We start from the raw sequence: 25,602 nt of genomic DNA, 5'->3' as shown, positions 1-25,602 counted from the left end.
GCCAGTGAGCTCCCAAAAGGGCTCGTGCTAGGTAGGGATGGGAATATACATTTAAGGATCACACCCTTGCGTGATGTGGGATGTCACATTTGGGACCTAATAAATTGTAGAATCAAATTTAAATGTCTTCCAATATTTTTCTTAATTCCGGCGCAAACTATTTCCTAAACAAAAATCAATTTTTTGACAAAAAATGTGAGTAACTCACGTTTTCTAATCGATTTTGTAAATTATACAAGATTCATTATAAGTCAAAGTTCAAGCGATTCTAGTCCCAAAATGTTTACTAAAGATAATTTAGGATATTCCAAATATTATCAACACGTAAAAATATTTTTTGGGGCCCTCTATTAGTTTATATTAATTTTTCCCCTTTAAACCTTTGAAAATCAAGAAAAAAATAGTTTCAGGATCTAATAAATGGTAGGATCATATTCAAATGTCTTGCAACATTTTCCTTAACTCCCACGCAAAATATTTCATAAAACTAAAAATTTCAATTTTTTGGGCAAAATTGTGAGCTACGCATGTTTTCCAATTGATTTTGAGAATTTTTACAAGATTCATTTTAAGCCAAAATGCGAGTCACTCTAGTCACACCGCATGTTTACTAAAATTAATTTAGGACACTACAAATATTTTCAACACATAAAAATATATTTTGAGTCCCCCGAATAGTTTATACTTATTTTTCTATTTTTCAAAATTAACAATCAATAAAAAATATTTTTGGGATCTAATAATTGGTAGGATCACGTTCAAATGTCTTGCAACATTTGTCTTAACTCCCACGCAAAATATTACCTTAAAAAAAATTTCAATTTTTTGACAAAAACTGTGAGTTATATAACTCACATTTTCCAATCAATTTTGTGACTTTATACAAGATTCATTATAAGCCAAAGTTCGAGTGATTCTAGTCGCATAATGTTTACTAAAGATAATTTAGGATATTCCACATATTTTCAACACGTAAAAATATATTTTTGGGCCCTCTATTAGTTTATATTAATTTTTATATTTTAAACCTTTAAAAATCAAGAAAAAATAGTTTCACGACCTAATAAATGGTAGGATCACATTCAAATGTCTTGCAACAATTTCCTTAACTCCCGCGCAAAATATTTTGTAAAACTAAAACTTTTAATTATTTGGCCTAAATTGTGAGTTATAACCCACGTTTTTCAATTGATTTTGAGAATTTTTACAAGATTCATTTTAAGCCAAAATGCGAGTCACTATAGTTGCACCACATGTTTACTAAAATTAATCTAGGACATTCCAAATATTTTTGACACATAAAAATATATTTTGAGAACCCCTAATTGTCACATCCCGCCCGGGGCGGGACCACTTCTTGGGCCCAACTCCACCATAGCACGATATTATCCGCTTTGGGCCCCCAGCACACCTTCACAGTTTTGTTTATGGGAACTCACAAGAGAACTTCCTAGTGGGTCACCCATCATGGGAGTGCTCTCGCGCGCTACTCGCTTAACTTCGGAGTTCCGATGGAACTCGAAGCCAGTGAGCTCCCAAAAGGCCTCGTGCTAGGTAGGGATGAGAATATACATATAAGGATCACTCCCTGAGCGATATGGGATGTTACAATCCACCTCCCTTAGGGGCCCGACGTCCTCGTCGGCACACCACGCCCAGGGTTAGGCTCTCATACCAAATTGTCACATCCTGCTCCGGGCGGGACCACTTCACGGGCCCAACTCCACCATAACATGATATTGTCCACTTTGGGCCCCCAGCACACCCTCTCGGTTTTGTTTATGGGAACTCATACGAGAACTTCCCAGTGGGTCACCCATCATGGGAGTGACAATTGGTATCAGAGCCTAACCCTTTGGGCTTACCGTTCCCTTACGGTTTTGTTTTTGGGAACTCACAAGCAACTTCCCAGTGGGTCACCCATCATGGGATTGTTGTAGCCCCCTTCTCGCTTAACTTCGGAGTTCCTACGGAACCCGAAGCCAGTGAGCTCCCAAAAGGCATCATACTATGTAGGGATGAGAATATACATTTAATGATCACTCCCCTGGGCGATGTGGGATGTCACATACAAGATTCATTATAAGCCAAAATTCGAGTGATTCTCGTCACATAATTTTTTCTAAAATTAATTTATGATATTCCAAATATTTTCAACACATGAAAATATATTTTGGGGTCCTCTATTAGTTTATATTAATTTGTCTATTTTAAACCCTTTAAAATCAAGAAAAAATAGTTTCGGGACCTAATAAATGGTAGGATCACATTCAAATGTCTTGCAACATTTTTCTTAACTCCTGCGCAAAATATTTCATAAAACTAAAAATTTCAATTTTTTTTACCAAAATCGTGAGTTATAACCCATGTTTTCCAATTGGTTTTGAGATTTTTTAAGATTCATTTTAAGTCAAATGCGAGTCATTCTAGTCGCACTGCATGTTTACTAAAATTAATTTAGGACATTCCAAATATTTTTGACATGTAAAAATATATTTTGAGACCCCCTAATAGTTTATATTTATTTTTCTTTTTTTCAACTTTAAAAATCAACAAGAAATAGTTTCAGGACCTAATAATTGGTAGAATCACATTGAAATGTCTTGCAACATTTTTCTTAACTCCCATGCAAAATATTCTCTAAAACTAAAAATTTCAATTTTTTGACAAAAACGGTGACTTATAACCCACGTTTTCCGATCAATTTTGAGAATTTATACAAGATTCATTACAAGCCAAAATTCAAGTGATTCTAGTTGCATCGCATGTTTACTAAAAATAATTTAGAATATTCCAAATATTTTTAACACGTAAAAATATATTTTGGGGCCTTGTATTAGTTTATATTAATTTTTCTATTTTAAACCTTTAAAAATCAAGAAAATAATAGTTTCAGGACCTAATAAATGGTAAGATCACATTCAAATGTCTTGTAACATTTTTCTTAACTCCCGCACAAAATATTTCATAAAACTAAAAATTTCAATATTTTGACCAAAGTTGTGAGTTATAACCCACATTTTCCAATTGATTTTAAGAATTTTTACAAAATTCATTTTAAGCCAAAATGATTTAAGATATTCCAAATATTTTGGACACATAAAAAATATATTTGAGACCCTTTAATAGTTTATCTTTATTTTTCTATTTTACAACTTTAAAAATCAATAAAAAATAATTTTGGGACTTAATAATTGGCAGGATCACATTCAAATGTCTTGCAACATTTTTCGTAATTGCCACGCAAAATATTTCCAAAGACTAAAAAGTTCAATTTTTTGACAAAAACTGTGAGTTATATATATAACTCACGTTTTCCAATCAATTTTGTGAACTTGTACAAGATTCGTTAAAAGCCAAAATACGAGTCTTTCTAGTTGCACAACATTTTTTACTAAGAATAATTTAAGATATTCCTAATATTTTCAACACGTAAAATATATTTGGGGGCCCACCATTAGGTTATATTAATTTTTCTATTTTTAACCTTTAAAAATCAAGAAAAATTAGTTTTAAGACCTAATTAATGGTAAGTTACGTTCATTGGTCTTGCAACATTTTTCTTCACTCCCGTGTAAAATATTTTCTATAACTAAAATTTTTAATTTTTGTACAAAATCTATGAGTTATAATAATGATATGTGTGATGTACCCTCATCATCCATGAATCCATCATGAGGTAGCACAATCAGAAGGGTAATACATTTCTCTCTCTCTCTCTCTCTCTCTCTCTCTCTCTCTCTCTCATCATGTGTGCGCCATTCATTCTTTTTCGGAAAAGGATGAAAGATTTCATCCTTCTTTTAAAAAGACGAAATGAAAATCAAATCATTTAAACATACTCAGGATTGCGAATCACCAAGTTCAATACGTAAGAGCCTCAAGTCCTGTGTACCAACTCTATTACATACGCCTACGTCTACCTCATCATCCATTTCTATATGGACGTACCCCGTGTCAACCACCACCCTACACGATGATGCTCGGTCATCATCCTCCCCAATACAAAGATAACACTTCTCGTATAGACCCTCCTTTGGAGCCAGATTTAACAAACTAGACTTTGGAACTGATAACTTGTGTTTGCTGCAAGGAAATCCTTCCTGGTCCTTCGCAGCATTCATTATCAGACGATGCTGCCGACCCAAGAGTTGTGAGACATACTTCATATCTCCCACGGCAAGGGCACGGCGAACGCGAGTAGACGAGACTTGTCCCGTCTTTCAAAACACTCGACTGTATATTTATGGAGCATTCATTCTTGTCCATAACAGAGTTTATGATATAAGCCCCAATGCCATACTCTTCACACAACCTCACCAGCTCTGTCGCATCACCCGCAGCTATGTATCCAAATCGGTAGTTTTCACCTGCCACAACCAGCCATTGCAAAATCCATTTCTAACTTAAAGTATGTAATCAATGGATTTCTTTAAATTAACTTACCTGCCACAATCCCACACACTCCAAGCTCTTCCAATCATTTCTCAACAAATTGCCTTGGTGTTAGATGTCGAACACTTGAAAATTCAATCTCAAACTCTGCAGGTGCCATGTCACCACAGTACGAGGCCCAAGAGGAAAGAACCCACTTGCGATCACATTTAGCAACTATGGGAGCTCTGTTCAATTGAATTTACAAGAATATATTAAGTTAATTTAACAAAGCTAGAACCACCCAAACAAGGAAATTGAGTTCCCATGTGCAGCTCAGATCATAACAAATGACAACACCTTGGTTCCCAACCCAGTACTTCAGCCATTCCAACAAATGACAAAAGGAACGGAGGTCCAACCTTGGATGCTTGAACCGCAAGTTCTCGATGACCAATGTGAAGGGCATCAAATTTTCCCAGTGCGACTATTCCTCCTGGGAATGATAACAAAAGAGAAATAAGTTGTATATCTTAAGACGAATACAGAAAGTGTACCAAAGAAGTTAATATATAAAGAACAAATGGAAAACCTTATTTATGAAGATACAAGGTGATATGCAGCAAGCAACCAAAAGTACAGGTTCAGAATCTATGAGGGAAGGTCAATCGAAAATATAGAACGATATATTCCACGAGAGTAGCATCCATCTAAAGGAGTGTGAAGATTTATTTAGTCATGTTTAATTAAGTTTTAATTAAAGTCAAGCTAGAGTCCTAGAATGTAGAAGATGCAGCTGAGCCTGTTCACCACGTTTGGATTTATTTCTGTTGCTTAGGGTTGCTAAACTCCACAAAATCTGTAGAAGTCAAGTTAGTGGTTATTGTCAAGCTTGGCTAACTCTATTTAAGATGTAAACTTATTTCAGTCAGTTTTAATGAGAATCCTCAGGTTTCAATTACTGAGAAATAGAATTGTTCAAAGCATTCTTTACGTTTAGGGTTTCCAGTTCCCAATATCTGGTATCAGAACCCCTTTGGCTCTGGAAGAACTCGAAAAAGAGAGTGTCTTGCAGCAGCAAGAAACATTGGCAACTGACAAAGCCACTGAGAGTTTTGTTCAACCTGTGATTCCACAGTTTGATGGTTATTAGGACAATTGGAGCATGCTGATGGAAAACTTCATCAGATTAAAAGAATACTGGCACCTTCTGGAATCAGGGATCGAAGCCCCAGTAGAGGGAGTCACGTTGACTGAGCAACAACGAAGGTAAAGGCGCACCGTTTCTTCTCTTACGAGGAATAGGAAAGAATTAAATTTCCTTATACAATTAGAATGGGAATCCTAGAAGTTTAATTGGAATAGGTAAGAGAGTGTACTTTCTTATTCCATATAGAATAGGAAACTTAATACTTATAAATAGGTTGCGGCAAGGGTAGGGAAAGAGAGAAAAGCCATGGACAGCCGAGAGGGATAAAGGGTGACTAATTGGTTTTGCAGAAGTACTGTAACTCTATTATTAATCACAGAAGTGGTGGTTTATCTACCTAGGAAAATCACAACTGGACGTAGGCAAAAGTTCTGCCGAACCAGTATAAATCTTTTGTGTTTCTAATTATTCTCTAATTTGCTAAGTTTAGTCTATTGCCAGATACTTCAATCCAGAGAGTCAGAATGTAACAATTGGTATTGAGAGCTTAGTTCATTCTGCGATGTCGAAAGGAAAGCCGAACGCAGACCTAGGGCCTGAGTTAAAACCTTTTGATGGCAAGGATGACTTCAAACTGGCAAAGGATGATGAAGAATGTATTGATACAACAAGAGTTGGATGACGCACTCGTTGGTGAGAAGCCTACGACCATGACAGTAGAGGCATGGAACAAGGTTCTCAAGAAGGCCAAGAGCTTCACCGAGATCCATCTCGCCAAATCAGTCAAATTCCACATCATAGAAAAGATAACTGCTAAGGAAGCATGGGACGAGTTGGAGAAAGTTTATATGGGCAAAACCATGTCCAATTAACTATTTCTCAAGGATGAACTACTCAGGATCCTACTGGAAGGAGGTGATAATGAATATCACATATGAAGGTTTTAGAATTGCATAGCCTATCTTTAGAAGGTCGAAGAAACTAACAAAGATGATGATGTGGCTTGCTGAGGTCTCTACCTTCGTCTTTCAAGCACTTTCAAACCGCTCTAATGTTTGAAAATGAGTCCCTGAAGCTTAAGGACGTAATTCAAGCCCTTCAATCATATGCTAAATTGGATTACATAGCCGAAAACCCTTAAGACCTTTATGCCAAAGGCAAGGAGGGTGGGGAAAGACAAAGACAGAGAAGAGCAGCAACAAGGGTAGATCAAAATCCGAGAAGAAGAAGGAAAAGAAGGATGGTTGCTTCGAATGTGGTTCTGCCAATCATTGGAAGAAAAATTGCAAAATTTAGAAGGAGAAGAACGGCAAGATTGAAGGAAGCTCAAGTTCAGCTTATGCAACCACCAAAGAAGTGAGTGACAGAGAGCTTCTTTCAGTAACATCAGGCTCCAAGGCTTTCACAAGGTAGATTTTGGATACCGAATGCACATGCCATATGTGTGCAGTAAGAAAATGGTTCGGTACCTACAAAGAGGTCAGCAGCGGAGAAGATTTAATGGGGACGATTCACCATGTCTTATAAGGGGAATCAACACTTTTGTGGAACGTCAGATATATCCCTAGAATGAAGTAGAATTTGATTTCCTTGGGTACTTTAGACAAGGCCCGACTACGGGTACAATTCTAAAGCAGGAACGACTCAATGTGATGTGACCGAAGATCACTAGTAGTAATGCAAGGTGACCTATAACCCAATACGTTGTATAAGCTAATTGGAATTATGATAGTTGGGGGAGCAGATGTTTCCACACCACAAGACTACTTAACTCTGGCATCACTTGCTAGGGCACATAAGTTAGAAGAGGTTGCATGAATTGCACAGGAAAGGCCTGCTGGAAGGTGTCACATTGCAAGTTGGACTTCTGTAAATATTGCGTTCTCGAGAAGCAAAGGAAGGTATCATTCACAAGTAGCAGTGCAGATAACCGAAGCAAGGAGCAACTCAGCTATATTCACTCAGATGTTTGGACCCTACACCAACTAAATCCAACGGTGGAGCGAAGTATTTTGTTACTTTCATGGATGATTTTTCTAGAAAAGTTTGGGTTTATTTCATGAAGCAGAAATCCGAGGTTTTTGCAAAGTACAAGGAATGGAAGACAAAATGATAGGAGCATATTTATGCTACTTAGTTATGTTGTTTCCTTGCATTTAGTGAGTTAATTACTATTTATTTCAGTCTTTTAAGTTATTTTCGTATGTTTTTAGGTCCTAATGGCAAAAGGAGCAAGAAAGTGCATTTTGAGGCTATTTGGAGCATTTTTGGGCATGGATTGGATAGCTTAACCATGGAGCAAAGAGGATGGACGAAATTGAAGTCAAGAAGGGCTAGGAAAGGCTACAAATCTGGTGGAGGAAGTCCAAATGCAAAGAGGATAAGAAAGAAGCAAGAAACAAGGAACCTTATCCAACCTTATCCAACCTTATCTTATCCTATCCTAGAAACCTTATCCTATCCTATCTCTAACATTATCCTATTTTATCCTATCCAAATCAGGTTAGGACTTAAACCTAGCTAATTAGAGGGAATTAATTACACATTTAAACACCTAATTCAGTTTCTAGAGGCCTTATCCACTCAATTGCCGCAAGAACACCATTCCTTGTAGGTTTAGGAATTGCAATCCTTCTCCTACACAAATATCATGTATCCTTGGCCCTTTAGGTTTAGGAATCTGCCCTAAACCATCCCTTCTAGAAACCTTATCACATCCCTATAAACATGCCGCACCAAAACCTTCTAGAATCCCTAAATCCTAGCCGAACTCCCTATTCCAATTCCCATTTGATTTCTGCCTTGAATTAACCCTTTTTCAAATGGGATTGTGCAATCCTTTTCCTTCACTAAGTGTGCCTAATTAAGCCTATATAAACAGCCCTATGCCGCACCATTCATTCATCCACTCACACATTCATTCATTCATACTTTCATCCATCAAACACCAAAATCCATTCTACAACACCCTAGTGCCGCAAGCAAGGAAGCAAGGAAAGGAGGAATTGTGCAATCTGCCATCCAAGGGAGTGCCGTGCATGCCATTGGAGTGTGGAGCGTTTTTCTTGGTTCTTTCTATCCTTAGTCTTAGTTCAATGTTTAAATTTAATTATCTTTGTTTTGCGAACATGAGGAACTAACTTCTCTTTAGTTAGAGGAGAATTTGAAGCCATGATTATATGTTTTATATGAATTAATTACGTTCAGTTATTATTACTTAAGGCATAAATGTGATTTGCTTATCTAAGTTATTAAAACTGGTTTATGTATGTGGGTTGGGGGTTAACACTTAATTTGCATGCATAAACTTGATGCTAGAGTATAGGAGGGTTTCACGTAATTGTTATTCACTTATACTCACAAGTAGTGGAGGTTGCTAGTCACAATCGCGTTAAGTAAATCTTTGGTACGAATCTCATGCGTTTCATAGTGATGAGTGCCTTGTCAACGCTTATAGTTTTCACAAGAGCTTAATGACTTTTGATATGTATCTTTGTTATGCATCTCATATAAAGAACTTGAAAAAGATAATTTGGTTGTAATGCGTTTTCATTCAATTCAATGAAATAAGAAAAACTTGAGGGTTAGTTGTGCGATGCAACTAATTTGGGGCGTTGTCATTCATAGTCTAAAGGAGTAATAACTGGACATTGGTTCATATGCATATATCATGTGTGGAGAAGGACCCTCTAACTAGCCTTTTACCCATTTGTTTTTATAAAGTGTTTTCTACAAAGTTTTGTTTTACGTTTTATTTTCGTCAAAAACAATCCCCATGTTATTTAGTCTTCATATTTGAGTCAAAACTTGTTTTCCTTGAGTCTTTTGAGTCTAGTCTAGTCAAGTCCTATTTTCGGCCAAAACCTTTATTGAGTCTAAAAGTGAGTCTTTTAGAGTATTGATTGCTATTTTAAGTGTCTAAAGTTAGTTTTGAGTCCATAGAGTCTAATTTAGTGTTTTTGAGTCTTATTTACATAGATTAGCATCCCTAGTTAATCCCCGGTCTAGAACGATCCCTACTTACATATCTACTACAATTGTCACAAATAGGGTTTAATTTGTGTGTCAAGTTAAAATTTCACATCACAAAAACCAAGAATCAAACTGGAAAAAAGATCAAGCACCTGAGAAGTGACAATGGAGGTGATTATACAAGTAAGGAGTTTCCCAATTACTGTAAGCAGGAAGGCATCATGAGGAACTTAAACTCTCATGAAAAGAGAGAGAAGCATTGATTTCATGCAGAATTGCCTAATCTTTTTTGGGCAGAGGCTATTAATCATGCAAGCTACTTGATTAATAGGTCACCATCTATAGTTTTTGATTTTAAGAGTGCAGAAGAGTATGGTCTAAGAAGCCAGTGGACTACTCCAAGCTCAGGGTGTTCGGCTGCAATGCTTATGCACATATTCCAAGTGATGAAAGGTCCAAGCTCAAACCTAAGTTTGCGCATTGCATATTTTTAGGTTTTGAGAAAAGAAAAGAGTGAACGGCTTTAAGCTTTGGGATATCAACAACAAGAAGGTTGTCAGCCAAGATGTTGTCTTGATGAGACAACCATGCCTCTAAACAAAGTTGAAAGCAGTGACATACAACACAATACGTTTTACAAGAACTCGTTTAATCAAACTAGAGGAAGATGAAGCTCAGGTGGAGCCAATTGAGCAAGTTGTTGAATATGATAATTTTGAGGAAGAAGAAGAGCATCAGCATCGCTCACCAATTAAGAATCAAGTGGAGCAGGAAATAGGACAGATTGAAGGCACTCCATTCCACTAGATATCCCAAGGGTTCAAACTCCAACCCACAATCCACCTGTATTCAAGAGATACATTGCACTAGACAAACCCAATCGAAACAAGAAGAAACCTGACAAGTTTAGGTTTGACCAAGACGAAGTTAATTATGCTCTGAACATTAGTCAAGGTATCCAACTACTTATCAAGAAGCTATAGCAAGTGATGAGCAAGCTAATTAGATAGGTGCTATGACAGAAGAAATGGAGTCTCTTTACAAGAACCTTGTATGGGAGTTGGTTCCTATGCCCAATGACAAAGCTAGTTGGATGCAAGTGGGTATTTAGAAAAAAAGGAAGGACTACATGAACAGCAAGCCCTGAGATTCAAAGCGAGACTCGTGGCTAAGGGGTACTCACAAAAGGAAGGGGTGAATTATGATGAGGTCCTTTCACCTGTAGTCAAGCATACTTCTATCAGATTGCTTTTAGCAATGGCAACACAACATAACATGGAAATTGAGCAAATGGATGTGAAAACTGTCAAGACAGTGGTACAAAAGGTTTGATTCCTTTATGCTGAAAATTACTTTTAGAAGATGTTTATATGACTATTGTGTGTACTATCATGTTTAATTAAGTTTTAATTAAAGTCAAGCTAGGGTCCTAGAATGTAGGAGATGCAGTTGAGTCTGTTCACCACATTTGAATTTATTTATGTTGCTTAGGGTTGCTAAACTCCACAAAATCTGCACAATTCAAGTTAGTGGTTATCGTGGAGTTCGGCTAACTTTGGGGCTCTGGAAGAACTCAAAAAAGAGACTGTCTTGCAGCAACAAGAAACATTGGCAACTCACAAAGCCACTGAGAATTTCATTCAACCTGTGATTCCATGGTTTGATGGTTATTATGACAATTGGAGCATGCTGATGGAAAAATTCCTCAGATGAAAAGAATACTGGCACCTTGTGGAATCAGGGATCGAAGCCCAACAGAGGGGAGTCGTGTTGACTGAGCAACAACGAAAGTAAGGATGCACCAATTCTATTCTTAGAAAGACTAGGAAAGAATCAAAATTTCCTTGTACAATTAGATTAGGAATTCTAGAAGTCTAATTGGAAAAGGTAAGAAAGTGTGCTTTCCTATTCCATATAGAATAGGAAACTTAATCAGAAAATAGGCATGCAAGGTGTGGCAAGGGTAGGGAAAGAGAGAAAAGCCAGACTCAGCCGAGATGGATAAAGGGTGATTAGTTCTAGAGTTTTGCAAAAGTACTGACTCAAAGAAGCCGTGGTTTCTTAACCCAAGGAAATCACAACTGGATGTAAGCAAAAGTTCTGTCGAACCACTATAAATCTTGTGTGTTTCTAGTTATTCTCTAATTTTCTAAGTTTAGTCTATTGCCGAATACATCAAAGAGCAAGATCCACAGGAAAGTCAGAATTATAACAAAGGAGACCTCCAAACAAATATGGGGCTCTTTGAAGAAGAAATATGAAGGGTCAGAGAGTGAAGAGTGCAGTGCGTCAAACCCTAACAAAGACTTTAAAACCCTACAAATGAAATCAGGTGAGTCCAACGCTGATTTCTTTGCTAGAACCCTGTGAACAAGAAGCAAGATGAGATCTAATGGTGGCACCATAGAAGTGAAAGCCGTTGAGAAGATTTTGAGATCATTGACTCCGAAATTTGACTATGTTGTCTATTCAATTGAGGAGTCAAGGGACGTTGTTAAGTTACGAGATGATGAACTGCAAAGCTCTTTGTTAGTGCATGAAAGGCTTAACCGCACCACTGCAATTAAGAACAAATAGTGCTGAAAGCTTCCACTTTCTCTAAGCCCTTAAGAGCTCGAGGAGGAAGAGGTCGTGAAAGAGGTAGTCGAGGCCATCGAGGCGGTGGACAAAATTTGGGAATCAGGATGGTAGCAAATCATCTTGTGTTTTCAGGAGAGATAATGACTCTCAGGAAAAAGAGGAGACCACTATGCGAAGGTTAAGTGTTATAGATGTGGAAATTTTGATCACTACAAGCATAAGTGCTACACAAAGTTCCCATAAGAAAATAGGTGAATAATCAAACTTTGCTAAGAAAAAGGAGGAAGATACACTTTTGATGGCCTTTCATGCACTGACAGAAACTGATCATGAGACATGGTACGTGGACATTGGTTGTAGCAACCACATGAGAGGATGTAAGTCTTCCTTTGTTAATTTAGATGCAAGCTTTCATTCATGTTGTGAATATCGCATTTAAACTTGAGAAAAACAGAATAAACTCAAAAAACCGACAACAAAATAACCAAGACAAATAACACTGAGAATTAACATGGTCCGGCTATTTGTGCCTACGTCCTCGGAACAGCTACAACAATCTTCACTATATGAATAATGAGTACTGGTTGCAGACATCTTAACTAAACCTTTGAAGCAACCCGCATTCAAGAAGTTGAAGAACATGCTTGGTGTTTGTTCAGTCCAAAGCATTGATCATGAAAAAGGTTATGCGGTGGTACAAAAATCCTAAACTGTTTTTTGTAGATATCAGTTTAAGGGAGGGTGCTAAGAGTTATCTAGTGATGTTTAATTAAGTTCTAGTTAAATAAAGGTGACATGGTAACTTAGAGACCAAGTCAAGCTAGAGTCCTACAATGTAGGAGACGTGGTCGATCATGAAGAAGGTTATGTGCTGGTAGAAAAACCCTAAACTGTTTTTTGGAGAAAACAGTTTAAGGGAGGGTGCTAAGAGTTATTTAGTCATGTTTAATTAAGTTTTAGTTAAATAAAGTTGACATGGCAACTTAGAGACCAAGTCAAGCTGGAGTCCTAGAATGTCGGAGATGTGGTTGAGTCTATTCACCACGTTTAAATTTATTTGCGTTGCTTAGGGTTGTTAAACTCCACAAAATCAGCACAAGTTGAGGTGTTAAACTCCTCTATTACTGAGAAATACAATTGTTCACAGCATTCTTTACGTTTAGGGTTTCCAGTTCCCAACAAGGAGATGATGTTTTTACTAGATGAAAACTTACTAGAAACAAAGGGGGAGTGTTGAGATGCAACTTGTTGAATAACTTTTTTACGAAAGACAACATGTTGAATAACTGAAAATGTATATGGGGACATCGGAATGGTGCAGTTCAGATGAACCGAATAGAGGAACTTGGAAGTTTCCTTAATCCTTAAACTATATTCAAAGCGTGTTTGTTAGCATAGGAAATCTTTGTGCTTTTCCGAATCTGTGGATAATTTCTTTCCCCTATTTTGCTTAGAAGTTATTTAAATGACTTTAGACTTGGGTGACATAGAAGGTTAGTTCTCCTCGTCAAAATTAGCATCTGTAAATCTAACGTCACCAGATGCACTGTGTCACAGTGTAGAAGAATCGAAAATCGCTATATACCGACTTGGTACTTGAAGAAGCAGCTAAAAGGAATTATGGCATAATATGCTAACAAAATTCTTACGGATGTTTAACGGTAATATATTGCATACAATATCAAACTAAGGAAAAAGCTTACATATATAAGGTGATATGAAAATGCTGTTGAGAAAGTGAAAAAGGGAAAGTAGAGGTGGAATGAAACCTGCGACAGAGGACAATCCTTCGGGGGGAAGCTCGCGTTCATCTTCTCGTTGGCTTTGCAAAAGAGAAAGGAATCAGAGTTTTGACCACAGACAAACATGACTAGATGTACTTGCATTGCAGGGTGTGTAGCTAAAGTAATCAACATTGAAACCATCTTAAGGAAAATTGAATCAATTGATTGATGTTAACTCCTGCATCGTAATTTCTAAACCAAATTGAATGATTACAATATCAAGATGAGATTCCGAACACTGAAGACCGTTTCAGATTTAAGATATGATTAAGTTGTAGCAAAGGGAAATTTTAATCACAAGTAAAATGAAATGTGAATTGCATAACTGAATGAATTTATAAATCAAGCAAAAGATAAATAAAATAAAAGGGAAAGAGGAGGGAGTAGAGTAGAGTACCTAAAACAATGGGGGAGGGCGAGAATGTCGGGGGAAGACGACTTAGAAAAACGAACCGCCCTTGTGTGAGAGTGAGAGAGGGCAGACGACAAGGGTAGGGGTTTGAGAGGCTGAGGGCGGGGGTAGCAGCGGAGGTGGGCGATTCTGGTGTTGTAAAACCCTAAGCCGAAGATAAAGACAAAGCCAAAGCGGAAGCCCAGCTGCGGATGGCGGAGGTGGAGGTGGGGCCGGTGGAGGTCGGAGTCTCGAAGTCGCAGGTGAGGGGAAAGACGAGAGCAACCGCCACCACCGCTCAACATTATCTGCGGACGCCGACGCCGACGCAGTCTCACAACTAACCCACACACAAAATAAGCTTCCTCTGTCCTTTTTACTTTTGTTGGGGTTTCCGGAGTTGGATCCTCTCCGGATCCCTTCTATGCGGAGTCTGTGGATGGTTTAATTTTGGCCGTTCGTGTACAATCCTACGCCCACAAATAGATTGAATTAGTTTTTTTCACTTTAGCATCGGCAAGTATTGTAGAATGTGGATCACTGGATTCGTGAAACGTGCAAGTTCATTGTGGGGGTCGAGACCGAATGGGACCCCCTTGGTGCGCACCGTTAAAAAGTCGCAATTCTTCAACTTTGTGCCTTGTTTTCCAATTCTCACATGACCATACCGATAAAACCATGAACAGCAATACTAATTGTAAGATGAATAGGACTTTTCCAGAGTCGCCAGTGAATTTTCTTGTCGACGGAAACGTGACGTTTGTTGGTAAGGAAGAGGCTGCTTTTGGGAGATTGGGGACTGTAAAAACTGATAGGGAGACGAGGCATGCCAATTTTGGACTCCCCTCCCCTAACCTCTCAGAATGCCACCCCCAACTGATCCCGTGGCATTCCGAGAACAGGGAAGTGTCTCGCTCTCTCCCCCCTACTTTTGTTGCCTTTATATAATAGTATGTCGTATAAACAACATTCCATATATTGTGGTAATGTCAAAGACTTCATTCAATCATTCATCAATGTAGAGAATCGAACTTGCACTACAAATAAGAAAACATATACATACATACCGGAGTAACTAGCAGCTCAGCTTAGCTCTGCTCTACAAATTAATAAAGCACCAAATCGCTTGCAACAACTAAACTCTGTGTCACAATTTCTATGCGGCAACCACATTCCTCAACTATAAAAATGGAAGGGGTTTAGCATAAACAACACAGCTAGCCCATCTCCAACAGAATAATTCTGTTACTTAATTTATCCTCGAGCTGTTCCGCCTTCCCCACCACTTCTTTTTCACCCTGTCAGCACTGCCTCCCTCTTCATTCCCAATCTTATGCAAAATCAACTTTGTCTCCCTTAGTCTTGCCCCGTAATCCTTCTTCCAAGCCTCAAACATCTGCTTCAACCTTCTTAGCTCTTGGTCTGGATTCAGACTTGCTTCCACTTTACCAGACTTTACCTCCACCAAGAACTTGGCATCGTCGCCAAAAACTTGACTCCTCTGATCAAACTCTTCAGTTAACCGGCTTATGACACTCAAACCTGCACTCAATGGTCTCACCCCATTGCTATCTTGGCCTCTATGGTTACTTCCTGTATCCCAACTCTGGTCACGGTCATCACTTGCATTCACTGATGCATCAGAATTTCTCCCAGAATCATCAATGGCTAAGCTCTTCTTCGCAATTGAGAGGCTGGATTGTAGGGATCTCATTTGTTTCTGCCACACTTCTTCCATGGATTTCATTTTCAGCTCATATTCCGACCAGCGGCTCTCATACTGTTGGAGACGTTGGTGGAGGATGTCATTCTCCTCTTCCTTCTCTCGCAAGGCAGCTTCAGCCTTAAGAACGCGGCGCTGTAGTTCAGCAAGGAAAGATGCCTTTACCAGCACCTCATCTGACTCGTTAGCCTGTTTGAGATTCTTTAACTGTTAATTATTCCCATAAAACATATGCCTGATTCCATGCAGAATATTGCTATCAAATAGAAAACATAGTACGAACTGGTGCAAGTGCTCGCACAAACACCCACAAAGTCTCAAACAACATTTATGGCATTCACACCAACCAGCAGTAACTGAACCTGATGAAAGCCATTATGAGGCTCAATTTATACATGAAAGTCTTGCATCACTGGAAAGCATGACAATAAAATCCATACCAGACGGGCAATACCAATAATTTGAAAGATACAAACGTTAAAATGTAGGTGCAAAGGCCAACAAGGAAGCTAGAATAGATAGAAGTGTACAGGACTACCTTCATGCTTCCAGGCTTCAACAATCCTATACTTCCTGAGCATTTTCTGACCAACCAGCCACGAAGAACTGCAAAGATAGCTTAAACTTAGACAAAATTATCAAATATATAGACATTGGGTGGGATGGACTGCTTAACCTTTAACATGTCAACAAAGTCTGCACAAGTTCAACAAGATTGAGGAACAAAGCTATTGTACCTGATTGTATCACGATTGATGCAGCATAAATGTTGTTGAATTTCTTCCTTGCAAACCTGCTTTTGACCTGCTTTTGTATGACAACAGCAGCTCTATGCCTCTCTAGTAATATTGAGTACTCCTTCCTGGTTTTCTGTCCCCTTACGACTGCATTAAGTAAATTAGAATAAATAACCAAATGCTTCTTGACAAAATTTGACAACGTTCACCAAAATAAACAATGAGCAGGTTAGTACATGATTGGAGCGTGGTGATTCCTCTCCTCAGCTCCTTGAGGTAACACCGAGCTTGGTGTCCTCTAAAGCAGCTTTGAACACGCAAAATACCATGTAGCGTACGGTTTCTGGTGTCCTCAAGCACCCCAATCTGCGTCAAAGTTCCACACCACTTTGATATCAGTAAAGATTAACATGTATGAAAGATATTCCCAACAGCTGACACAATCAATGATTTTAGCTCAGGTTTTTACACAATCTTGTATATAGATTTAAACACATCAAACTATCTGAACGGTGGAAAACATTCAAATATATGCATAAAAGTGTTGGAACCTAGGCATGATAAAAGCATAGCCACACAATAGTCTTATCTCTACCCAGATGCACTAGTCTGACTGTCCACAACAGGTAGCATATTCATTTTCCTTTCCTCAAAAGCAATACATCAATTTACCTGTCCAGTTCGGAAAAACAACTTTGTATAGCCCACTTGATACATCTCTGGTAATATGTTGAACTGGTGAAGAATAGCTACTGAAACACTAAGTGGATCCTGCGATGCAACATTCTCCAGCAGAAGAAAACCATATCTGATGCAAGATTCAACAATGACGAAGCAAACAAAAATGATAAGATACTGGAGACATGTATAAGGTATTTGAAAGACGAAACAGAAGTAAAGATATCTTGTGTTACCTTCTTGCAAACTTCTGGTGTGACATTCTGGTAGGAAAGCCAGATCTTGATATTCGAACCACTTCTAGAACTCCACAACATCTTAGCTGCTGCAGTACAAGTCCTTGCTCATATAGTCCAGGGGATTGAAGATTGTTGGGCTTGATACAACGTATGAAATGTGGAGTGGTGTTTTCTAGACGTTTCATCAATAGGAACAATTGACTCTAAATACCAACACAAATAAGTTAATTGAAAGAACACAGTTAGTAGATAGTTACTTCTGTATCTTATCACAATTATAATCTTCGTTGAACTCAAAGTCATGTTCTTCAAAACAGGAAAGCAACATACCTTAAATTTCGTTGCAACACTCAGCTTCTGGGAGTCTACTCCGCCACCTGCTTTATACAGGGGACCAACTAAAGGCTTCTCGGGTCGATTAAGCATACTAGATGCGAATATCTGAGGAAGGTGGCATGAGCATGATGAAAGAAGCTGAATAGAATCTAAATGCAGTAAGTCCCTGTTCTTCTCCAAAAATCCTGTTGTGTCATATGAAACCTGAGTGGAACAATCAACAGTCAGGCAAGCAAGAAAAAGTTGAATAAAAAGCTTTTTCTTTATTCTTTTTGTCAGTACTACAAGATAATGTATAGAAGAATTGTTAGCACCCAATCCTCGATTTAGAGTCGAAGGGGAGGGTTGAGCTTGGCTACGGTTCAGAAATTTTCAAATCTGATCAAGCAAGGAAATGTACATTGACAATTTTCTTTATGCCAGTTGTGCTTTAATATAATCAGGAGAAATTATAAAGAAAATAAAATATAATATAATTGTACACTAACAATTAATGAGAATATAAAACAATGAAAATCAATTAATCAAAAGGAGTACCTCTCCTGCATAATGACTGACAGCAAACGATTTGTCTCGTTCTCCTTTGAAACAAGAATTAGAACTCAGATGTTGCTTAAGCTTGTTGGCAAAGGTCAAATCAGTACCATTTGGGAAGGTGGACTCCTCATCTAACAGGGACAGTAATCCCAACGGCCTCTGCATTTATGTCACAAGAAGTTCAGGGACACTCATACTATAAATTTAGTTCTCATCTACTAATTGGCGCAAGGGTTATCACTAACTTCTTTGGTTATCATCATTAAACAAGGGACAACTGTAAAGGGAAGGAAAGGGATAAGCTCAGTACCTTTTCAAAAAGACCAAGACAATCTTGGTTGTCTTCAAATTCAACTTTTGTCCAATCAATTCCGTCTTGGATATATTCCTGAAAAGAATAAATAATAGCTAGTCAATAAATTAAGCCTGTGTTCTGCTCTAATAAACTCTTCGTTCGATTAATTCAATCCAAGCATAAATGTACCAATAGATTATGAATCATTTAAGAATTTGATTCACAGGGCAAGCATGACGTACTTATCATTGGTTTTACTTATTTTGGCTTTAAATTATTACTGATGAACTAAAATGAGAAATATAATTGTGAAGGCATGGTTGCTTTTAAACAGGCTGTGCAGTGCGGATGGTTTTCTCATCTAATGAAATTCTATGGACACAATAAATATCTAACTAGAACTCAATGAAACCCTGTGGAACAGAGAAAGCAAAGAATCAACAAGTCTTTATTGCAGTTATAATATTAAAAATGAATGGGATACTTACATCCTGCTCTAACTTGAATAAGTGACGATTGAAGTGTTGTTGCAATCTCTCATTTGCATAATTAATGCAGAACTGTTCAAAACTATTTCTCTACAGGATTAAAAAAAAACAGAACAAATGTTCAGTTAAAAAAATGTAATACACAAACAGAGATCCGATTAAAGCATAAAGAAAACATACATCAAATGATTCAAAACCATAGATATCAAGAATGCTGATAGATCTGCCAGTACGCCGTTTTCCTACTGCAAGTGATTTGTTAATTTGTTCAACCAGCCACTCAAACAGACATGCATAAATTGACTTTGCCAAAGCATCTCTTGTGTCGGTGGCCTGGAAAATGCAAGAGAATTTAAATGGAGGACATGAAAATCATATCAGTATGCTTGGTATAGTTTAGTCAACAATTAAAGGAACCCGCCTGGTTGTTACAGAACCAAATACTAATCATCTGAATTCTTTTGTACAAGTGATCTGAGAGAAAGAGATTCATTTTTGTTCCAAAAGTTTGCCCAAGGAACATAATTTTTAAAAGAACTTGAGTTGATAAGTTGATAACTAACGACGATACACCTAGAAATAATATCAGCTCAAGACAATTATTAACAAGAGATCTCTTTTATTTTCAGGGATCTTTTTTATTTATACAACCCAAGACAACTATTAACTCTCTGAAAGATTTCTTACCTGTGATAGCGTTAGCTTTTGGACAATACTGTCATTACCAACTCTCATATTTCGAGTTGATAAAGCAAGCTTAAGCTCATCTACGCCACATCCAATCAATTTTGCGACATTGAACAAACCTGAAAATGAAACTTGAATCATTAAACTCATTTAACCAATGAAAACCAAGACAAAGTGAACTATATAGTCAGAAAGAAAATAAATCGCAACAAGAGCCATATTTACCCCCTCAAATAGTTCTCATTATGAAAATTGAAAAACAAAAATCTCCTCTCTTTCAAAAGGAATCAACAAATCACAAAACTTCAAGGAAATCTGTCTCAAAAAAGGAGGTCCCTTCTTTTTGTGGAAGAACTTCAAATCCTTTAAAATGAAAATTACAGCACAAAGCATTGATACAATGCCAAGTATTACACTCAGCTAAGCTATATATTGTCTTAAGAAATCTTAGCAACCTTCTCACTTACCTTCTTATTTCAACCTTCTGACTTCTCATCATGCCACGTGTACTCCAATAGAACTCAAATCTAAAATTATATTAAAATCTCACTACTTTTATTCCTTTGTTAGTATAAATAAATTTTAGTTTGTCAACAAAAAAAATTAAAATAAATTTTTAGTTTTGCATGCTAGTGGAATACACGTGGCATGTGTAGAAGTGAGAATGTTGAAATGAGAAGGTAAGTGGGAAGGTTAATATCGCTCCCCTATTTTCTTTCATTCTATCCTCTCAAAGATTGTTACCTTCATCTTCTACAGGTTCAACATGATTTTCATTATCAATCACACTAAATGAGATGTTTCCCAGCCACAAAACTGCAGCAAGCATTGCAAATACACTTTGCTGGTCTTCTTTGTTTATATGGACAACATCTAGAGCTTCCTGAAAATGGTAAGATTCATCGTGGGTTCACATGCACATGATATTTCAAAATGGTTAAATGGCGAAATAGATACCTAGACTACGGATAGGTGTGTGCTGCATAAAATAGGAAAGAGTACCTTCACCACACTGAATTCTTCAGCATCATTCACCCCAGAAACGGAATAACAATTGCTTTGCTTCAGATATTGGTACTCATCTGCACTCTTCAAGTTCAGCATCTCTGTGACATACAACCAAAGGAACAATATACTGAATTTTCTTAAGCCAGCACACACATGTAAAACATACATATACATCAATTAGTTATAGGCAAACATTATGAGTGTGTGGATTGAGGGGTCTTTGTGACTCAATTATATACAAAGCACGTATGAGAGTCATCAGCCATATAGTTTTCTGAAATTATAAAAGAAGACATAATGGACGATATGAATTAATACAAAATTGCCTCTAAATATAATACGTATCTTACATATTATAAAGTGATATATGAAGAAAATAGAAAAGGTAATCAGAATTATTAACCTCTAAGAGCAGGTGGAGCTCCAGCACAAAGCTGATAAAATATATGATAGGACCTTTCACCTTCAGTGCATTGGACCACTCTAGACTGTTAAAAAATTCAATTAGACAATGGACTTGTATGAAAAAATTAAACAAGCTACAAACAAGGATCAGAGTAAAAAATGATTACCTTTTCAAGCAAAACTATGTCATACAGGGGAAACAGACACAATAAAAGGTCAGTCTAAATATGGTTTTAAAAATAAAAAAAATACATATGTAAATAGAATTCACTAAGGGAACTTAGCAGGACTGAACTTACAAGTTTGAATATTGGCACCAGATATTTTTCCAGTTTCACTAAAGTGGATTTCAATCAATTTTCCCTGCAACATATTTTCTCATAGTAATCAGTAATGCCACACGAAGGGTAATTAAATATACACCACAATCTGTCTTCCCACTTCTCCAGCCTTGTCCCTCCTCCACATCCCCCTGTCCCTGCCTCTCCTCCTCCTCCCACTTCTCCCTCCCAGCTGCACCGGCCACAGCCATGGTGTGGAGGTTTGTCCTCTGCACCATGGCCAGACTGGAAACTGGTTCCTTTTTCTTAATTTAATAAGTAGAAAGAAATGAACCTAAAGAAAGAGCATTCATGTGAAAAACTGAGAGCTTACAAAGCGACTTGAGTTGTCATTTCTCAATGTTTTCGCATTACCAAAGGCTTCCAGTATCGGGTTAGTTTTCAAAATTTCATGCTCTATTCCACTTCCACCTCCAAGTGCAGCCAAATATTGCATTGCTATCTTCGCAGTTTCAGTTTTTCCTGCTCCACTTTCCCCACTGTATGGACATGAAAAATAGATCTTTGGGTGCCAATGAGGCTAATTCTATACACAAATTAAATACATATCCAATATGGAGATAAAGCATTCATTAGGGACGCTGAAATAACATCACATATCTCAGGTGCTACATCATGAAAGTTACAAATGATATTACTTAAAGGAATAAGAGTTGATTTCTTAACAAAAGGTTCTTTTATACTCCTAAGCAAGATGAGGCTTTATTTTAGACGATTTATGATTCTGCAAGAATAAAAGGCTGTGCTTGAACTATCTGCTTCATTCGACACTTCTATTCTTCTTACTCTCTTATTTGTTTGTGTTATTTTGTATGTCTGTTGGAGTGCTTTCATAACTATACGTCTTTTCTTATGATCAGTGTCCTTAATTGTGGTGCAGCAATCATGTAGTTTGGATCAAATTCACTCAAGGAGCAAAAGGCTACAATTATATAACTGACTCATTTAAAATAAAATGTTAAATGTAACAATTGAATACAGAAAAGAAAATGTCACACTTTACTGACCTTATAATTATAGACTGATTTACTTCATCTGCAAGAAAAATAGGAGTAGGTTAGAATCTACAAATTAATGACACTAAGCTAATATGGTTTGAACTGCTGAAAATTCCATCATATAAATTGTGAATAAGTAAATCCACCTCTAACCATTTCCCGAATGGCTGTGTCTGCAATGGCATACACATGTGGACTTTCAACTGCTTTACGCTTGTATGCTTCAATGTATTCATTCCCATATAAAGAAACTCTCTTAAAGGGATTGACAGCAACCAACACCGGTCCCGCTTTTGTCTGAGATGGACAATTATACCCACAAAAGCATATATTAAACAAAAGAAAACTCGGAAGTAGATTTCAAAGTAGACAAATACAATATAAACACTTACGTAAATCATATCCTGATTGTATCTATACTGAAGATTGTACAACACTGATGGCTCATTTAGGTAACTAAGTTGCATGAGATCATCCACACCATCAAGGATATCTGGATTAGCTGAAACCAAATCTTCAGTTTTTACCGTTACAACCTACACGTGAATAAAAAAATGAAATTAACTCAAAAATTAAACTAGTATCACATCATACTGCCATAGTTTTCAAAAGGTGTCTTACTTTATCGTTAGGAAGTGATATAACAGATTCAGCGCCTGAGGTCGACAAAATTCTCCCCAGTTCCCAATTACGGTTTGGAAGTTGGAACCAAGATTGAAGCTTCTGAAACAATAATTTTAATGTGTAAGAAGTACTAATACAACCATAATAAGTTATCAAAATCAACTCAAACCATTATCAAATAACTACAGCTAACTTTTTATAATCCCATGGCCATATCTGCTGTCAGCAGGTTCAGAATAGAATTACAGATGCTTTCATGGAGATAGAGAAATATGAAAAAAGAACCACAAGTGTCAATCACCTATTTCGTATAGCATTAATTTCTGCAAGGCACAGGCCATAAGATAACAACCCTAGAGATTTTATAATATAACGGTTCTCCCTGATGCAAATGGGATACTAGTTTGTTCTCACACCTTGAGGCACACACCATAAAATTCCTATATATAAACTGACAATCAAACATGCAACTAAAGGACACATGTATAATAATACAGCACACATGCATCTACATTGATTGTGCGTATGCATGGATGATTATATGAATATCTACGAAGAAAAAGTATATGCAAACTAACGAAAGCAAAGGGGCAAAGAAAACCCCTGATTTTGCAGCATGTAAGCAAGAAAGTCAAGGTTCTTTTCCCTTCATTCTACCAAGAAGCAAATTTAGCTAAAACTAAATACCTTCTTCACAGCATAAGGATTGGTGTCACCCCACCTATGTTCCCTACGTGATGAAGCTATTGAAGGCATAGATGGAGCAACAGAATCCAAGTCTTCATCACCCCTTGGGGGGCTGTCTTCGATGGAGATTGTGTTCCTGCCATATGGTGAATCGTCTACCTGTTCCATGTCGCCAAGAGGCCCAATACTACCCTCAACTCCCTCAAAACCACCATTTTCTGGAATACTCGAGGAGATGACATTGCTATTTCCCAAATTCCCATCATCAGATTTTCCAAATCGATCAGAAGCTGGTAGACCTGAGAACCTAAAATCTCCGGGCAATGATTTGATTGACTGAAAGGAAGGTGGGGCCCTGGTTTTCTGCGACATTTCCTCTATAGAGTTTCTGCAACCTTCAAGATCGAAAACCAAATAAAACTGAGATCAAAAGGCTTACTTTTCCAACAAAGAAAATAGGCATATCGAATTTTAGCAAGGTCCCACGAGATGACTTATCCAACAATCTCAGTGGCGGGGACCATAATCCAAGATACAGACCACACTACTTTTCTCTTGTCCGCCACCAATCAAATGCTCAACGCCAAATGATGCTTGGTATGATCCTCAAAGAATCTCAAACTGATACTGGTACCAAATCTCCAGAAAATTATTCTAAGCAAAGTTTATCTGAAGAACCCTAAATCAATCTCATCTTTCAACAGTTTGTAAATAGAGAACTGCTTCTTGAATAATCTTTAGAGCAATGCCGTTTAGGAGAAACAGATCTTTTCTTCCATGCACTGTCTGGTTGCTGAGAAATTGAATAAAACAACAAAGTATGGTCGACTCGCAATAAATTGTCTTGACTCGGTCTAGCCAACTCGATGAGTTCAAGTTTTCAAATTTCAACACAAAGAAGCCAAATTTAACATACCAGGAAACTCAGATTACCCTTTTATTTACTTCATTCATCTACTCAGAAAGTAACCACCAAATTCAAGTTTAAAACACACAGAATTACTCAAACTCGAACTGATCCACTTACCTCGAAGAAAAAGTGGAACCCACTTCGGAATTCGACTCAAATCCTCCGATCAATCACAAATACCCTAAAAATGTGGTCAGAAACTCAGAGCTCAGCCCAAAAGTTCAAGGCAAAAGCTCTAACCTTTGACGAGGAAACTTGAGAGAACGTGAGGAGGAAGACAGATTCCTTTCAGGAAAAACCCTAATAGTTTGGTTTGGGGGGGGGGGCCTTGTGAAAAACAATCAAAATGTTGAATGTGAATCTGACAGTATGTGTTTGGATTGTGAGAAAATGAGAAGAGAAAATGCAAAGGCGAGTGGAGAGGAAGCAGCTTTTTTGGCTCTTTTTTTCACTGCTCCACATGAATCCACGATAAAAGAAAATTCGGATTTTTTTAAAATTTGAATTTTTTATGGCATTAAAATTTTATTTTTATTCGGGGCTTTGGCACGGCACCGACCGACTTTAAAACCAAGATTTTAACGGTTTGGGGAATTGGAGGTGAATCGACGGTGTTGGCCCTTTCAATTGGTACAATGGAGACGAAGTCCAAAACCGA

General features: G+C 37.5%; 1 protein-coding gene and 1 pseudogene across 3 annotated transcripts; both read right to left on the bottom strand.

Moving 5' to 3' along the window:
* Positions 1 to 3,819: 3,819 nt before the first annotated feature.
* Positions 3,820 to 14,556, bottom strand: LOC137736411 (FAD synthetase 2, chloroplastic-like; annotated as a pseudogene).
* LOC137738426 (myosin-1-like) lies at positions 3,820 to 25,439 on the bottom strand. Of its 3 annotated transcripts, none has more exons than XM_068478062.1 (27): positions 24,575 to 25,439; positions 24,035 to 24,429; positions 23,345 to 23,446; positions 23,116 to 23,259; positions 22,870 to 23,020; positions 22,733 to 22,760; positions 22,039 to 22,204; positions 21,684 to 21,747; positions 21,552 to 21,565; positions 21,383 to 21,467; positions 20,974 to 21,077; positions 20,716 to 20,854; positions 19,972 to 20,090; positions 19,465 to 19,617; positions 19,285 to 19,374; positions 18,812 to 18,889; positions 18,502 to 18,660; positions 17,959 to 18,168; positions 17,626 to 17,831; positions 17,384 to 17,519; positions 16,948 to 17,077; positions 16,712 to 16,858; positions 16,513 to 16,580; positions 14,258 to 16,163; positions 13,846 to 13,898; positions 4,447 to 4,870; positions 3,820 to 4,370 (listed from the first exon to the last, which is right to left on the bottom strand). In XM_068478062.1, the coding sequence occupies exons 2-24, from the start codon at positions 24,404 to 24,406 to the stop codon at positions 15,501 to 15,503; spliced, it is 3,528 nt and encodes a 1,175-aa protein (XP_068334163.1). In that variant the 5' UTR covers positions 24,407 to 24,429; positions 24,575 to 25,439; the 3' UTR covers positions 3,820 to 4,370; positions 4,447 to 4,870; positions 13,846 to 13,898; positions 14,258 to 15,500. The 3 variants fall into 3 exon arrangements, with proteins under 3 accessions (XP_068334163.1, XP_068334164.1, XP_068334162.1); XM_068478063.1 differs by having other exon boundaries at positions 24,035 to 24,827; positions 25,062 to 25,439; XM_068478061.1 differs by having other exon boundaries at positions 25,062 to 25,439.
* Between the last annotated feature and the right edge of the window lie 163 nt (positions 25,440 to 25,602).

The sequence above is a fragment of the Pyrus communis genome, chromosome 6 (genome assembly GCF_963583255.1).
Source record: "Pyrus communis chromosome 6, drPyrComm1.1, whole genome shotgun sequence".
NCBI lineage: Eukaryota > Viridiplantae > Streptophyta > Magnoliopsida > Rosales > Rosaceae > Pyrus > Pyrus communis.
The sequence above is the reverse complement of the archived record's forward strand: the minus strand, read 5'-3'. Positions and strand labels throughout refer to the sequence as shown.

What these genes read in the sequence shown, in the direction of transcription:
- LOC137738426 (XM_068478062.1), bottom strand. Translation starts at nt 24,406, where the DNA reads ATGTCGCAGAAAACCAGGGCCCCACCTTCCTTTCAGTCAATCAAATCA. An exon ending in ACAATCAGGATATGATTTAC is followed by an intron (nt 23,021 to 23,115) that starts GTAAGTGTTTAT and finishes TGTCCATCTCAG; the next exon opens with ACAAAAGCGGGACCGGTGTT. An exon ending in TATTCAAGTTAGAGCAGGAT is followed by an intron (nt 18,890 to 19,284) that starts GTAAGTATCCCA and finishes TATTCTTTTCAG; the next exon opens with GAATATATCCAAGACGGAAT.